Consider the following 14740-nt stretch of genomic DNA (forward strand, 5'->3'; position numbering starts at 1 on the left):
GCTGAAAAAGCAAATAGTGGCAAGAAAATTGTGTATCTTTCTAGGGTTACTATACTTTCTACCATTAAAATGGAATGAAACATTCACATTTGATTCTATATCTTTATCCTATATTTACTAATAAATGAATTTTATTAGTACTACTTTCATCCTATATTTAAAATGTTCAATTATGTATCTATGCTCTCCTTATAATTAAGCACATTCTTAAAATCAATATTCTAAAAAAAAATTAACATCAATCAATGGAGCGTAAATATATGTATCAGAATTCAAAAATCTGATTAAGGATAAATATAATAAGATTTCATTCCATTTCATATTTCATTCAATCTAGATGACCAAACACCAGCATTCTCATTGAAATCAAAATTATACTAATTTGATTACCTCAATTTCCATAGGAGTAAGAGGTTGCTTATGCCTTTTCATATTTGGCTGAAAATTGTTTATGTTATTATCGAAAGATAAAAGAAGACATAATTCAAGACAAAAGGTCGGTGGTGCCGCACTGGAACCGGATACTAACCCCAAGTGCTTCGTTTCAAGCCTTATCCTGGTTCATGAAAGCGGCAACCCTGCTCAGCATAGCCACAGCGTTTTCGCAAGTGGGCTTGGCCAAAAAAAACACATGCTCCTCTCCTTGGGCCTCCATAATTTCCGCCTCTCCTCCCCACCCACTCTTCTTCAACTTCTCGTAGTAGTACCAGCCCCTATGTTTCAATAAATCTTTCTCAGCAACACAAACAAGCACCCTGGTGCACCCCAGGCTCGCCAAGCTTTGATCATCGACAGGATTGATCCATGGATCATCGGATCCACTCGTTGTAGGAGACGCCAGACGCCAAATCTCTTCTGTCTTTGCCCTTACAGCTGGGTCCTTAATCTCATCACCGACAGGTTCTTTGCCCCAAAAATATGGATGTGCTAAGACAATACCAACGAGATTAACACCATCCAGCTTTTCTTTGCCAATTTTAATGGCGATGTGGTGCGCTATATTAGCACCAGCGCTATCCCCTGATAAATAAACTTTATCAAAATCAGCATAGCAATTCAACCACTCTTCAGGACCATTTCCACCAAAATGGGAAGCTACCCATTTAAGGGCAGACCATGAATCGTCGTAAGCAACAGGGATAGGGTGCTCGGGGGCTCTTCTGTAATCAACCGAAACAGCAACGATGTTAGCTTCTGAAACTAAGGAGTTTAAGTAATTATGGTACGTAGGAGAAGAGGCCGTCTCTATGCAAAAACCTCCACCATGAAAATACACCAGAAGAGGAAGTTTCTGGCTGGAGGATCTGATGCCTTTTGGGATGTAAAGCCTGACGTATAGGCCAGTTTCTTGTGAAAAAACAACGTCTTTGGATTCGACGTTTGTCTTGGGATCACGGCCTGGAGGGACGGTCTGAGTGCCTAAAAGCCGCTCGACACGACCATCTTTGTATACACGAAGCAAAGGAGCGCAATCGATGGCTATTTCCGACGTGGTGGACTCCATGGCGGTGAAAAATAAGAGAGCAAAGCACGCAGATGGAGGGACCTTGTTTCGTAGTAGAGGCTAGAGCGATTCCAGCGGAACACACAAGAGAATATTTATCTTTTGACAGAACGGTGGGAAGCATGAGAGCCAAAAAGTCCCGTATCTACTGATTTTACGCATCCCCTAGGGGGTTTTTACACTTTATGGCATGATTGATTGGGGGGAGTGCTTCTAGATAACATTTGTTTCTTTATTTGGTTGTCCAATCCTTTGAAGAATAGCCACTTTTTTTTGGAATGATTATTTTTTAAAATTAATTAAAATTAAAAAATAACTAATACTAATCTTTCCATGATATTAACGATTCCTTAGTTGAGAAATGTTTTTAAAAAATTGATAAAGATTAAAATACTCTTTACAATTTTAAAAATTAAATATTATATATTACAAAAAAATATTTTAAATTTAAAAATAGATAAAATTATCAATATTTTAATCATCATAACATTTAAATTATAAATACACTATTAATGTTTAATTATCAATTATTAATATTATTATAAAAAAGTTTAAATTTTTAATTATATATTTGAAAAAATAATATTTCACATTTTAAAAATTAATTAAAATTATTAATATTTTAATCATAATAATATTTAAATTATAAATAAAATATTCATATTTAAATTATTAATTATTAATATTATTATAAAAAAACTTAAATTATTAAGTAAAAAATAAATAATCTCATATTATAATAAAAAATATTTTCATCTTTTTATTTTCTATTCTTTTATTATTCTAAAATTATTTTTATTAATAAAACACTATAATAAATAATAATTATTATTATTTTCTTTTTTTATTCTATCAATTAAATTATATAATAATATTTTTATTCCATTTTTAATATATTTTATGCTCTTAAAATGTCTATTTTATTTTATTTTATTTTGTGAATCAAATGTGCCATTAGAAGCAACCGATTATGGAAAAATCTAAAGTTTGGTTTGAAAGCGGCATCCAGCGAATATTTCGACCAATAAAAAGGGAGAACAATTACAATATTGTCATTCTCGATTGAAGTTTGAAGTTGGAACATTGAAGGAAGGGAGCAGTAAAACCTAGAAACGTCATCACGTAGAGATGACTTTTCAGAGATTGGAGGTTCACTTTGTCCTAACTACGCACGAAAGTCAGGAAAGATAAGTAAGGATGTAGCGACAGCTCGCATTGTCCCCAACGATGGAATTAGTAACAGAAAATGAGAGCAAGAAAAATCTTATATTAGTAGTCCACAGGAAGAAACAAACTGGCTATAAACCTTTGTCCCCTTCCCGTTGTTGCCATGCCTGGCTGGACCTCTCTCCAATCTCCATTGGCATTTTATCACCGTCTAGTTTATTTGTCTGTCCGATATTTCCAGGTTCCAATTTCATTGACATTTCCTTACATCATAATTTATCCTAAAAAAATTATAAATATTGTATCAGAAAAACATTTTCTAACATATTGAATTTTAATAGAATAAAAAAATGAGTCAGTGTATCGATATAATATCATAAATAACTTTCAACGTTTCAAAGAGTCAGCAGGGCTCTGGGCCATCCTTGCGAATATGAGATGCAAATCACTTTGATTGCTTCCCAGGCAGCATCAAATGCAGTAGGGACAGGGTCACAGGGGGCTCTGGAGCTCTTCTGTGGTGGACAGCAACTGCATCCACATTAGCCTTGTTGACAAGAGAATTGAGGTAATTATGATTGAAAGGAGTGTAAGGGAACGAAATACAAAATGCACCGCCATGGATGAGTATAAGGAGAAAGAGTATTGTTTAATTGTTTCCTTATAAGAGAGTATCGTGTCTTTAGACTGGACACCTGTTTGGGAGTCTGTGGAAGAAGGTATGTTTCGATCGGAATATCTCTGGGGGTGGATTGTGCCGGTAGGAGAGGGAGAGCCGGCGAAAGTTAGAAAGAGGAATGAGGGAAATAAACAGAACTTCATAGAATAGGAAACTTAATTAGCTTAAATAACAGACAGAAGCTTGAAGACAAGCTGACCTTAGTTATGAAAACAAAAAATACAAGCCCAAGCGTACCTTCACTATTATTAGCTAAATTATACAGGCGGATTTTTATTTCAACGATGTAGACTCTGACTTTCAGTGATCATGGGGGGCATCAACGATTTAGGAAGGACGATACTTGATTCATCAAATCCATAGCCTTCTGGCTAGCTGGGTTAAATAAATAAAACACATGATTCTCTCCTGGAGTCTCTACAATGTCTATCACCCCATCCCATCCACTCTTTCTTACTGCTTCGTAGTAAGCAACGCCCCTGTCTTTCAAGAAATCTTTCCCTGAAACACAAACCAGTACCCTGCTGCAGGCCAGGCCAGCCAGTTCCTTAATGGCACTTGCTGGATTCATCCTAGGATCATTGCAACCGCTGCTTGAAGGGAAAATGTACTCTATCAGCTCATCAGGCTCATTGTTCCTGAAAAACGGGTTCATCAAAAGCACACCAACAAGTTTGACGCCAATCAGGCCATCGGATCCAGCTTTCTTTGTCATGTTATGTGCAATATTAGCCCCGGCGCTATCGCCAGCGAAGAACACTCTCTCAAAATCAGCATGATCATTGAGCCAGGGCTCAGGACCATCTCGGTTACCATGTGAAGCGACCCACTGGATTGCTGTCCATGCATCATCATATGCAATAGGGAGAGGGTACTCTGGGGCTTTTCTGTACTGGATGGAAACTGCTATCACATTTGCTTTGTTTACAAGGGAAGTGAGGTAGTTATGGTAGATAGGGGAGAAAGGCGACTCAATGCAAAACGCGCCACCATGGATGTAGATGACGAGAGGGATTTTCGCAGTAGGATCTGCGATTTTGGGGAGAAAAAGGCGAGCCGATAGGCTTGATTCTGGTGAGACTAGGGTGTCCTTGGATTGAACACCAGTCTGAGGGTCATTGGAAGGTGGTACTGTTTCTGTTTCACGGAGTCTCTCGATGCGGCCATCTTTGTAAACTCGGAATAGCGGAAATGAAGGGACGAACTCACGGGCTATTTCTGTGGCGTTTGAAGCCATTTTAGAGAAGAAGATAGCTAGCTAAAGCTAAGTGGCTCTAGAAATCAATGAGGGGGAAGAATAAGTCCACTTTGCTTTTTTAAGTCCGAAAAGTAAGACGAATATAAAGGAAAATTATAGTACTAGTACTAAACTGCTTACCTAACACAAATGGTTTGATTTTTGGTACACTGGTCGTGGTTTAAAATTACTAACCTGTGAGAGTGCTAGATGCAGATGCGACTAATTTAGCCATGGAAATATAAAACCCTGAATGATCAGGAGATATCTCTATACAAAATATAGCAGATTGATTTGCAGCCTTGCATCAACTCAGTACATACACAATAAAATGTCATATAGTAATTTGTTTTGAACCATGTATATTGATGCACGCATGTCACTTTTAACTCAGTTTTAAGTTAAATTTGGAATCTAAAAGGAAGAAATGAACGAGTTGAGAATTTGGACACGGCAACTCGGTAAGTTACTTTTTTAATTATCTTATTTACTTTATTAAATTCGGTATCTTCAGCTTCCTCTCCAATTTCCAGATCTTACCTCCATTGAAACATTTCCAAGATCGTAACTGTTCCAAAAGGGTTTCCAATATCTCTTCAAAGAGAGAGACGAGTATCTTGCAAATTAGAGGTGCAACGGGTTTGATGGTAAATTAAGCATGCCGCGATAAATGAAGTAAAATTATAATGGATCGATCGCCTGAAATAAATCTTACTCTTTCTTTATAAAATCAACTATCTTTTTCTTCAAGACCTCAGCTTTGCCATTGTCATGTAAAACATGGAAACAATGATCCTCTCCTTTTGACTCATAAATTTCAACACTTCCTCCCCACCCACTCTTGACCAAAGTTTCATAGTAAAGCTCTCCTCTACTTCTCAACCCATCTTTCTCCGCTACAAAGGCGATTAGCCTATCAGATGCCATTGGCCTCAGATTCGGATCCAAGCCGGGTTCAGTTTCGGGTCGCGGTCGAAGACGGGACTTGTTGGGCAAACGTACTTGTGTATGTCATCAGGCTCTTTACTGCCAAAAATGGATGTACAATAAGTGTCCCTATGACTTTTAAACCAACGAGTTTGGCAGCACCAGCTTGGACTGCAACATAGCGGGCGCTAGTGGCTCCGGTACTTTCACCCATCAAGAAAACCCGCCCCAGATCTGCATTCTCATTAAGCCACGGATCGGGCCCTTGTCCATTTGCATGAGAAGCAACCCATCGTAGCCCAGCCCATGAATCATCGTACGCAATTGGTAGAAGGTGCTCGGGGGCTAACCTGTAATCAATCGAAATGGCGATGATATTGGCTTGTACTACTAGTGGCGCGAGCAACTTTTGGGTGACAGTGTCGAGGGCTGATCCTATGGAAAATCTGCCCCCATGGTAGTGGACAAGGAGGGGAAGCTTCTTACCCGGGCTTCTGGTTTGTGGCATGAAAATCCTGGCCTTGACGCCTGGTGAAACCACCACATCTTTGGATTGGACTCCGGTCTTTGGGTCTATGCCTTCGGGAGCAGGCGTCGTGACCGTGTACCTCTCTACACGCCCATCTTTGTATACTTTGAAGAAAGGTGGACAATCACGGATTATCTCATTGTCGGTGCTTGAATCCATTGGCAAAATATTGCAAGAAAGGTGGGTGATGGAAAACGATATCTGGTGCTGAGGAAATGGCTGGTTTTGGTCCCCTAATTTGCGAAGGTATGGCTCCACATATAGAGGTTAATGATAATATAGTCATGTTCTCATGGAGCTGAAAGCCATGGAGACTCTCTACTATTGGATGGAAAGGTAGACGGGCAGGTGGGGATTTATTTTTCCACTCGACGTCGTTTTCCGTTCTTCGGAAAAATATCTAATCTCTTGTCATCAAGTTGCCTTTTTTCTTTATTTAACGTATGAGAACAATTGTATCCAATTTATATATATATATATGTTTTAAAATATTAAAAATATTTAAATAGAAGTAGAAAATAGTTAAGTATTTTTTTAAACTTTGTTTTATTATTACAATTTAACAACTAATTAATACATATTGATTTAATTCAATCGTGTAAAAAATTATCAAAAATTAAATTTAATATTCGTATGCATATTAACTGATCACGATTTTGGATTCATGTGATTTACCTATTAATTAATCAATACATTTGACAAACTAATTAAAGTTCATCACTTGACCATTATAATGATCAATTTATAATATAAGAAATCATGTAATATATTTTAATGAGATAAAAGAAACAATCAACAAAATAACATAGTACACACAAAGCAAATATTAATTAATTAAATGCAATGTCTCTAAAAGGATGTTGTTATGATTAGAATTTAAAATTTTAATTTCGAATATTATATGAAATAAAAAAGTATTACAATTTATTGTGTAATTTGGTTTTAGATAATGAATGTACCAAACTCTAGTTATTATAGAACGGAAGCTATAGCTAATCGAACATATACAACGCGTGTTGACAGTGCTAATAGAAGCAAAATATTACTTAATCAAATTAATTTGCTTCTCAAATATATTTGTATACATCAAAGTCGATTCGTATATTTCTAATATTTAATATCCTGAATTAAAAATACAAACAATAAATTAAAATTGTCTTGTTTTTACATTCATACATATATTCTTTCGTACGTTTGAAAAACGAGAAACAAGTGATTTGGCTTTAATGTGTGCTGCCCAATGCGCGTACATTGATGTAAATATTTAATATAGCTACGGCCAATATTTATTAAATTGTTTTAAGATGTGTGATCTAAATTTGCACTTTTTAACTGAATTTCATTGTCACCAAATGCGGACGAAAGTGCCAAAGCGAAGTTGACCCGAATAGCCATGACGTCTTAACAATTTTCTATAACCAATATGACTCAAAAGTTTTTATTTTAAAATAAGCTTTATGAGCTTGCTTGACTTATATGTTTTTTTTAACTTAAAAATTATTATAAAATTTTTATAAAAAAATAATTTTTAAAATTAAATTAAATTTATTTTTGTAAGATTTTTTAAAATAATTTGTTTGGTTAATATTATTGTAAAGAGTAATATTAAAATTACTTTTAATAGATGATAACATTTTTAGAATAAAAAAAAGCATGTTTAAAAAAAAAGAAGGGAAATATCTTATGGAATTTCCCCTCAAGCTTTTTTTAAAGTATTTGTTTTTAAAAAATAACTTTTTTAATTTTTTTTCAAAATTCTGTTTAACTCGATTTATGGAATAGTTAAAATAAAAAAGCATACCCCCCATATATATATATGTATATTCAATTAACAATACATTATAACATGGATAACTTATACTCTCTTAAGAGATTAGGTTATAAATATATTTTTAAATATGGATAAATAAAATAATTTTAGATTAAAAAATACTTTGATAATTTTATTAAACAAAATTACAAAAAAAAAAGATATTCAAAAAGATTCTAATATGAAATAAAATCTCATTTAAAAAAATTTAAATTTATAAAGAGTGTAAAGTTGAATTTATCCTTCATCCTGTTGACCGTTGTTTCACTGTCTTTGAGTTTCTGATGCAATGCTTAACCATGATCACATAAAATGCAATTTTCTTTTATTATTTTGCAAAAGAAAAATACTAGTAATTAAAAGGTAGTGAAGAGCTTAATCGAGCAACAGGCTTGGGGATCTACAAAAGAAAGTGGGGCAAACTTCATCATTGATACCATGTACCATACAAGAAAAATTTCAGATTCGGGTCATGGCAGTGGGACTAAGCAAAAACAACAGAAAAGAAATCAGATTTCCCAATGTTGCTGATTTGGAAAGCAAGCCTCTCATGACGACTATGGCTGCTGTGGCAGGCAAGTCTATCATGGTTCCCCTTAAAATAAACTAGGTACAAAATAATGATTTGATTATATTATAGTTTGCGTTATAAAAGTTATTTTTTACAAATAAATTTCAGTTACTGTGAAGTACAATATGGACAATTCTCATTTTTACTACGTTAGATACTTTTTACTTTAACGTCCCAAGCTAACCCAAAATTTGTCAAAAGAAAAATGAAAAGTAATTTCCTCGTGAATCTGTCTCAAAGTTTTAATAAATGCAAAAACTGTTATTAGAATACGTGTCAGACATTTCAACGGTGAAAGAATGAAAGGAAGAAAATCTATTGATTATTCAAAAATTATGTTTATTCAAGAATATATATATAAATAAAATTTTTTAGTTTTTTAAAAAATAAATTAACAAAAAATTTTGCAATCACTCTTTTCACCTTCTTCAAATTTTTTTAGATTCTTTCTACATTGTTTTGTTGTAAAAAATCTATAAGAATTTGATAATCTTACCATACATTTATAAATATTTAATAGATTAATTTTGTCGATACAAAATACAAATAATCATTAAATTTCATTGTATCTTAAAATTTATTGTTTGTAATTTTTTCATACACTGATATAAATAATGGGTGAGGACGGATAAAATTTTAAAAAAATAAAATCAAAACATGTTTTAAAGCGATTGCTTAATATTTTTAATTTTTCAATCATATGTTCTAACAATGTGTATACTAGAATGATATAACTAAGTTCAATAGTATCATATACAGCAGCCTTGAATTTAATTATAGGATTATAATACCCACTTACTATAATTTTTAAATATACATGGAAGCTGTTGACTTACACCTAGATGTGGTAATACTTTACTATAATAAAAATTAAAAGGAAAGTGATATTTATTTATTTATTTATTTTTATTGGTCAAAAAGGAAAGCCATAGCAAAGAATGTGAATAGATCAGTAATTTAGGGAAAGAAAATCTGTTTTTAGTATATTTGAGGAAGTCTAACCCAAAAAAGAAAAACAAGAATCTTGCATCTTAATGTACTTCCATTGTAATGTATGTATTTACAGGAAAAAATTAAATTAGATAAAACAAGTAAAGTTTGAATAAAACATTGCTAAAGAGACATATATTAAATTAAAAAAGAAAATAAAAAGCCAAAACCGTGTGGGACTCACAAGGTTGGTAAGAAAGGTAAAAATTTGCTTTTGATAATCAAAATCATTAGCTCTAGCAACATTATTGGAACAATAAATCTTTTTTCATAAAGTAAGATTATTATTATTAAAAGTGGGCAAGGAAAAAGCATAAATCCGTTAATATATTTAAATAAATAAAGATTTTAAAAAGTCATAATCCCCACAGGTAAGCAAAAGCAGAAACATCGGGAATTTGTATATGAAACGACGTCGTCTGGTATTGTTCGAGGCTTCGAGTCCGTACATTCACACTTCCCGGGTGCATTTGTAGGTTCAGATTGCGCAAGAGAGATCCGTTAAAATGAAGCAAAAGCGAAAAAGCAGAGAGCAGGGCGTTCTTCATCAACGGTATTTGGGAAGAAAGAGCTAATCATTTTGTTCTTGGTGACAATAACGTTCATTTTTCTTTATCTCTCTATTATTTTCCTTTCCTTTTAAAAAAATTTGGGATTAAATTGATGATGAGTGATACTATGAAAGTAACCAGAGATAAAATTAAAAGCTTCTTTTTCTCTCTTTGAGTGAAAAAAGAAAAAGAAAAAAAAAAGGAAAACCCATAGACAAAGGAGTTGCCAATGCCTTTTGATTACCTTACTTTTTGAGCTTTCAAAGCCATGGCCGACGATCTCTGTGTCTTCATTAAGGTCAGTTTTTTTTTTTGGTGGTATGTTTAGTTTGTTCCATTGTCGTTATCTAGAGTGAGATTGAAGGTACTGTTATTAATTTTTTATATTTTCTATTATCATGTGAATATTCTGATCTGGGTTTTCTGTAACAACAGAGAAAAGGATCTTTGTTTTTGACCCATGTTTTTAGGGGGTTTGTTTGCTTTTATCACTTCATGGAGATAGAAGAAACACCCAGATATCATTTTCATGAAAGATGTGTTTTTTTTATTATAATGTGCATGTTGGTTTATTTTTTTTAACGTTAAATGTGATTGATCAATTAATTAATGCTAAATATATATTAAATTAAATAGTTAATGCCTTATTCAACCCAGAGCTGAGATTTTCTAGCTAAATCAGATAAGCGTTTAGTCCTATAGCAGATACCCACGTCCTATCTTTCACAGAGCTCCATTTCATGGATTATCAATACCCAAGTGATCCGTTTTTGTGGTTTAATTTGTTTTTAATACCTCGTTAATTCATTAAATTTCAGGATTCTTTCATCCTAAAGGCGCCAAAGAAGTCTCCACTGTTGTTGAGGATGGTTGTATTGTTGTTTGTAATGGTTTGTGGTGTGTATATATGCTCGATTTGTCTGAAGCAAATAAGCACTGGTAGCACCACTGAGTTTTTGAATATTGGAGTGATTCAAAAGCCGTGTCCTGAACCTAATATTCAGCCATGGGAAATTCCTTACGTACACTATCCAAACCCCAAAACTTATAGCAGGTAACTAAATGATTTTGTTGCTTGTGTGTTTGGTTTCAGTTTTAAGATTTAATTATGGGATTTGTTGTGCATGATCAGGGATGAATGTCGATGCCACCCTGTCCGGTATTTTGCTATAATGTCAATGCAGAGATCTGGGAGTGGATGGTTTGAGACGTTATTGAACAATCATACTAACATAAGCTCAAATGGAGAGATATTTTCTGTCAAAGTTAGGAGGAGTAATGTGTCTTCGATTTTTGAGACTCTGGACAAAGTTTATAATTTAGACTGGTTGAGTAGTGCCTCAAAAAATGAGTGCACTGCTGCAGTTGGCTTGAAGTGGATGCTTAATCAGGTGAGCATCTCATGGCAGAAATGTAATTGCTTGAGTTTAACTGCAATTTGCTAATATGGCTATAGCAGCAATCTTTGGTCTTAGTGAAATATATTATATTATTTCCCTTATGAGACTTTGAACAGGAATTGAGTAGCCTCTTAAACTAAATGTTTCAGTCTATCTGCTATGCAGAGCCTTAGCTATACCACCTAGAGTCATATTAGCAATGGCTAATATAGTGTGCTGAAGCAAACTTTACAACCAGTTGATCAAAGACAAAGCAGAAAGAAACCAGGAAAAACGTCCTTTATATTTTGAATATGCATGTGCTTTTAATATTTTGGTGAATGCAACTAATGGATTCCTTGGCTTCTGGAGGCATGGTTGTGAACTCGTGATCTCTTTCTCTATTTCATTTTTTTTTTAAAATCACATTTGAAATTATCCATTATCTTTAATTCAAGATCCACTTTTTTATGTAATTCTCATAGCAACCGGATGCATTTACCCTGTAACCATAAACCTAATCCCTTAATGCCAAAAAATTAATTCTATGACCATCCTAGCATGTTTCCCCGTAAAACAACCCTGCATCCTGTTGATTTTGTTGCCATTCCAGAATACCACCAACCTTATATTCTTAACCTAGCCTATGGATTGCTGTATAACTGTCACATTGCTGATCATAATTCAGTAAATAATTCTTAAGTGGGTCAATAAAGAGAGGAGAGCTCCTGCACAAGTTCTTGGAGTTTCTTTCTCTTCACGTGTTTCTTCTAGTTCATGAGTTAAGGGGGTAAACTGGACACAAACGTGATGTCTCTTCTAGGCTCCTAACATATTTGATGACCTTAAGGATCATGTCAAGCTTACTAGATATTCTCTTTCCCAGCATGATAACAGAAGAGGGGGCAATAGAATTTAGACCAGAGGTGACCTTCCTTTCTTGAAATGGTAGGGTGTCCATTTAGGGAAGTGGAGGAAATTCAAAGCCTTGCCTTTAGAAGAGACAGGAGAGATTGGAATTGAATAGATAATCATTACTGCTAGTTGATAAAAGTTTCATTATTAGATGTAGCTACTTAAGGTTCCATTCATTTTTTAAGGAGAAGCACAATTATCGGTAAATATTCACCCATACATTAATGGTGAACAGATATCAGTTTTATATATCATTTAATGAAGGTAGTCAGAGACCTAAGAAAACTTTGAAAGGGAAACAGGAGATAAGTTTCTGGCAACCAATAAAAACAGGGGAAAGATGAGATGGCAGCTTATGCATTTGTGAGGGACTAAGGTAGTTGAAACCTGCATTTACAAGTGGAAAAAAATGTATATTAACCAGGAGATTATCCCCTTATTGGCTGATTTGGGGGACTCAAGAGAACATGTATTTAATGTCCTTAATGAGGTCATATTTCTTTAGAACTTGCCTATGAAGATCTGTAAGCCCTTGCGATAAACGTCTTCTTCATGATTTGAGAACAATGGCTGTGAGGAAATATTCATTAACGAATAAAGCTTCCTATATGTTGGAACAATTTATAAAGGTGGTACTTTGTCAACACACATTGCTCTAAGTGTGGAATTGGTAATATGAATATGTGATTATGCTTGTCTTTGTTGCATTGATGATCATGTCCTTTTATTGCAGGGCTTGATGCAGCATCATAAAGAAATAGTGGAATACTTTAATACTCGGGGTGTTTCAGCTATTTTTCTCTTTAGAAGGAATCAATTGCGCAGGATGATTTCAATACTAGCAAATTCTTATGATCGGGATGCTAAGCTATTAAATGGAACCCACAAGTCTCATGTTCATTCACCTCATGAGGTTTCTATCCCTCTCCTTCCCTGTCTCTCTCTCTCTCTTCAACTCACATATCCAAAAATTTTAACTCTTGTGTAATGATTTCAGGCTGAGATACTTGCTAGGTACAAGCCTGCAGTCAATGCAACCTTGCTTGTTCCAAATCTAAGGCAGGTGGAAGAGACAACTAAAAAAGCTTTGGAGTACTTCAAAAGCACCCGGCACATCATTCTTTACTATGAGGATGTAGTAAAGAACCGTACTGTAAGAGAAAGAAAATATTATAGAAAGCTCATCTTTTGCTCTGCTTAAGGTATTTTTTATCCAAGGGTGGGTTCTTAAGATAGTTAATTCTGTTCATCTCGCAGAAATTAGTAGAGGTTCAAGAATTCTTAAAGGTTCCAAGAATGGAGTTAAGTAGTCGTCAGGTAAAGATACACAAGGGATCATTGTCCAATCACATTCAGAATTGGGATGATGTACAAAAGGCAATCAAAGGAACGCAGTATGAAAATTACCTTTATGGAGATTACAGGAAGTGAAGCACTGGCCTGATGTACATTCTACTATTGACCCTTTTTCTCCTTATTTTCTGTTTGTATCATTGCAGGAGCCAACGGGGAACCTGTCTAGCTACCCTGTTGGAATTTTGGCTGCAGCATGCTCATTTTGCTTTCAACTTCTAAGAAACCTGATTTTTTCCCCCTTAAACCTCACAACTAGAATTCTATTCATTCTTTTCCCCACTCTTGTTTTTCTCTTGCTTTAACTTAACAGAGAAACTCTGCTGTATTTATGCCAATCAAAGGAGAAAATTGCCTTTTTGCGATGTATATGCTCATGTCCGTCCATTTCTTTTTGAGTGTACTAATAGATAAATTTAAATTGATGTGCTCTCATTTTTCTCTTCCAGTTCTTGCAGATAATATTGATTATTGTGATGAATGTTTAAGAAAAGCTTATTTATTACTCATGTCATCTCCCTTTTATAAAAGGCTTCTTAATTGTCTCTATAACTCACATAGTAATACTTCTATGTATAGTAGATGTCACGTATGTACGACAGTGTAACACTGGGATTACATTAAAGGTGGATTAGATCCACGTGAAAAGGCAGAAACGAATCAGTTTGAAGATTGTTGATGTCTGGTGCGGTTGTTGCTATTGGCAAACTGGGCAAGTTGGAGGAGGGGGGCGGTGTTTCCAGCCAACTAAAATGCTTTGCACTAGCTTTGCTTCAATGGCTGTTGCTCTGTCGCCCTCACGGCTATTCTGGCAAGAAGTGCTGTCCTGCTAGCTTCATTTGCCAGGCCAGGCAAGACCAATGTAAGCCCTAGACTGAAGAAAGAGTGGGTACGTGCGTGGCGTCCGAACCCCAAAAGAGAAAAAGATGTGTCAACGTTGAAAGTTCCAGGTTCAGCCTCCAGGGCCTAAAGCATTAGCTGGCAAAAACCGTGGCACACGCTTTCCTTTTTAGTTTACAGCCCACAGACGGCCCTTGCTTTTGACCCACCAACTCGTCAATTTTATTTCATTCCCAAATGTGAACAAAAACGGTGCTCTGTCCTTTCCATGTCTATTCATTCATTCGC

General features: G+C 34.8%; 2 protein-coding genes and 2 pseudogenes across 4 annotated transcripts; 1 reads left to right on the forward strand and 3 right to left on the reverse strand.

Moving 5' to 3' along the window:
* Nucleotides 1-334: 334 nt before the first annotated feature.
* Nucleotides 335-1691, reverse strand: LOC110418161 (putative carboxylesterase 12). Its single transcript, XM_021430805.2, has one exon. It carries the CDS (start codon nt 1502-1504, stop codon nt 545-547), a length of 960 nt encoding a protein of 319 aa, XP_021286480.1. The 5' UTR covers nt 1505-1691; the 3' UTR covers nt 335-544.
* Nucleotides 1692-2692: 1001 nt separating this feature from the next.
* On the reverse strand, nt 2693-4722 carry LOC110418162 (putative carboxylesterase 5 pseudogene; annotated as a pseudogene). The gene is made up of 2 exons (XR_016351307.1): nt 3588-4722; nt 2693-2952 (listed from the first exon to the last, which is right to left on the reverse strand). The product of XR_016351307.1 is annotated as a putative carboxylesterase 5 pseudogene (transcript).
* A 117-nt stretch (nt 4723-4839) lies between these two features.
* On the reverse strand, nt 4840-6498 carry LOC110418163 (2-hydroxyisoflavanone dehydratase pseudogene; annotated as a pseudogene).
* Nucleotides 6499-9835: 3337 nt separating this feature from the next.
* On the forward strand, nt 9836-14056 carry LOC110418692 (P-loop containing nucleoside triphosphate hydrolases superfamily protein). 2 transcript variants are annotated; one of them, XM_021431485.2, is made up of 6 exons: nt 9836-10263; nt 10784-11019; nt 11098-11356; nt 12993-13172; nt 13257-13412; nt 13517-14056. In XM_021431485.2, exons 1-6 carry the CDS (start codon nt 10234-10236, stop codon nt 13688-13690), a joined length of 1035 nt encoding a protein of 344 aa, XP_021287160.1. In that variant the 5' UTR covers nt 9836-10233; the 3' UTR covers nt 13691-14056. The 2 variants fall into 2 exon arrangements, with proteins under 2 accessions (XP_021287160.1, XP_021287161.1); XM_021431486.1 differs by lacking the exon at nt 9836-10263 and adding an exon at nt 10268-10329.
* The last annotated feature ends 684 nt before the right edge of the window (nt 14057-14740 follow it).

The sequence above is a fragment of the Theobroma umbraticum genome, unplaced genomic scaffold (genome assembly GCF_002168275.2).
Source record: "Theobroma umbraticum cultivar Fairchild unplaced genomic scaffold, ASM216827v3 scaffold_50.0, whole genome shotgun sequence".
NCBI classification, from domain to species: Eukaryota; Viridiplantae; Streptophyta; class Magnoliopsida; order Malvales; family Malvaceae; genus Theobroma; species Theobroma umbraticum.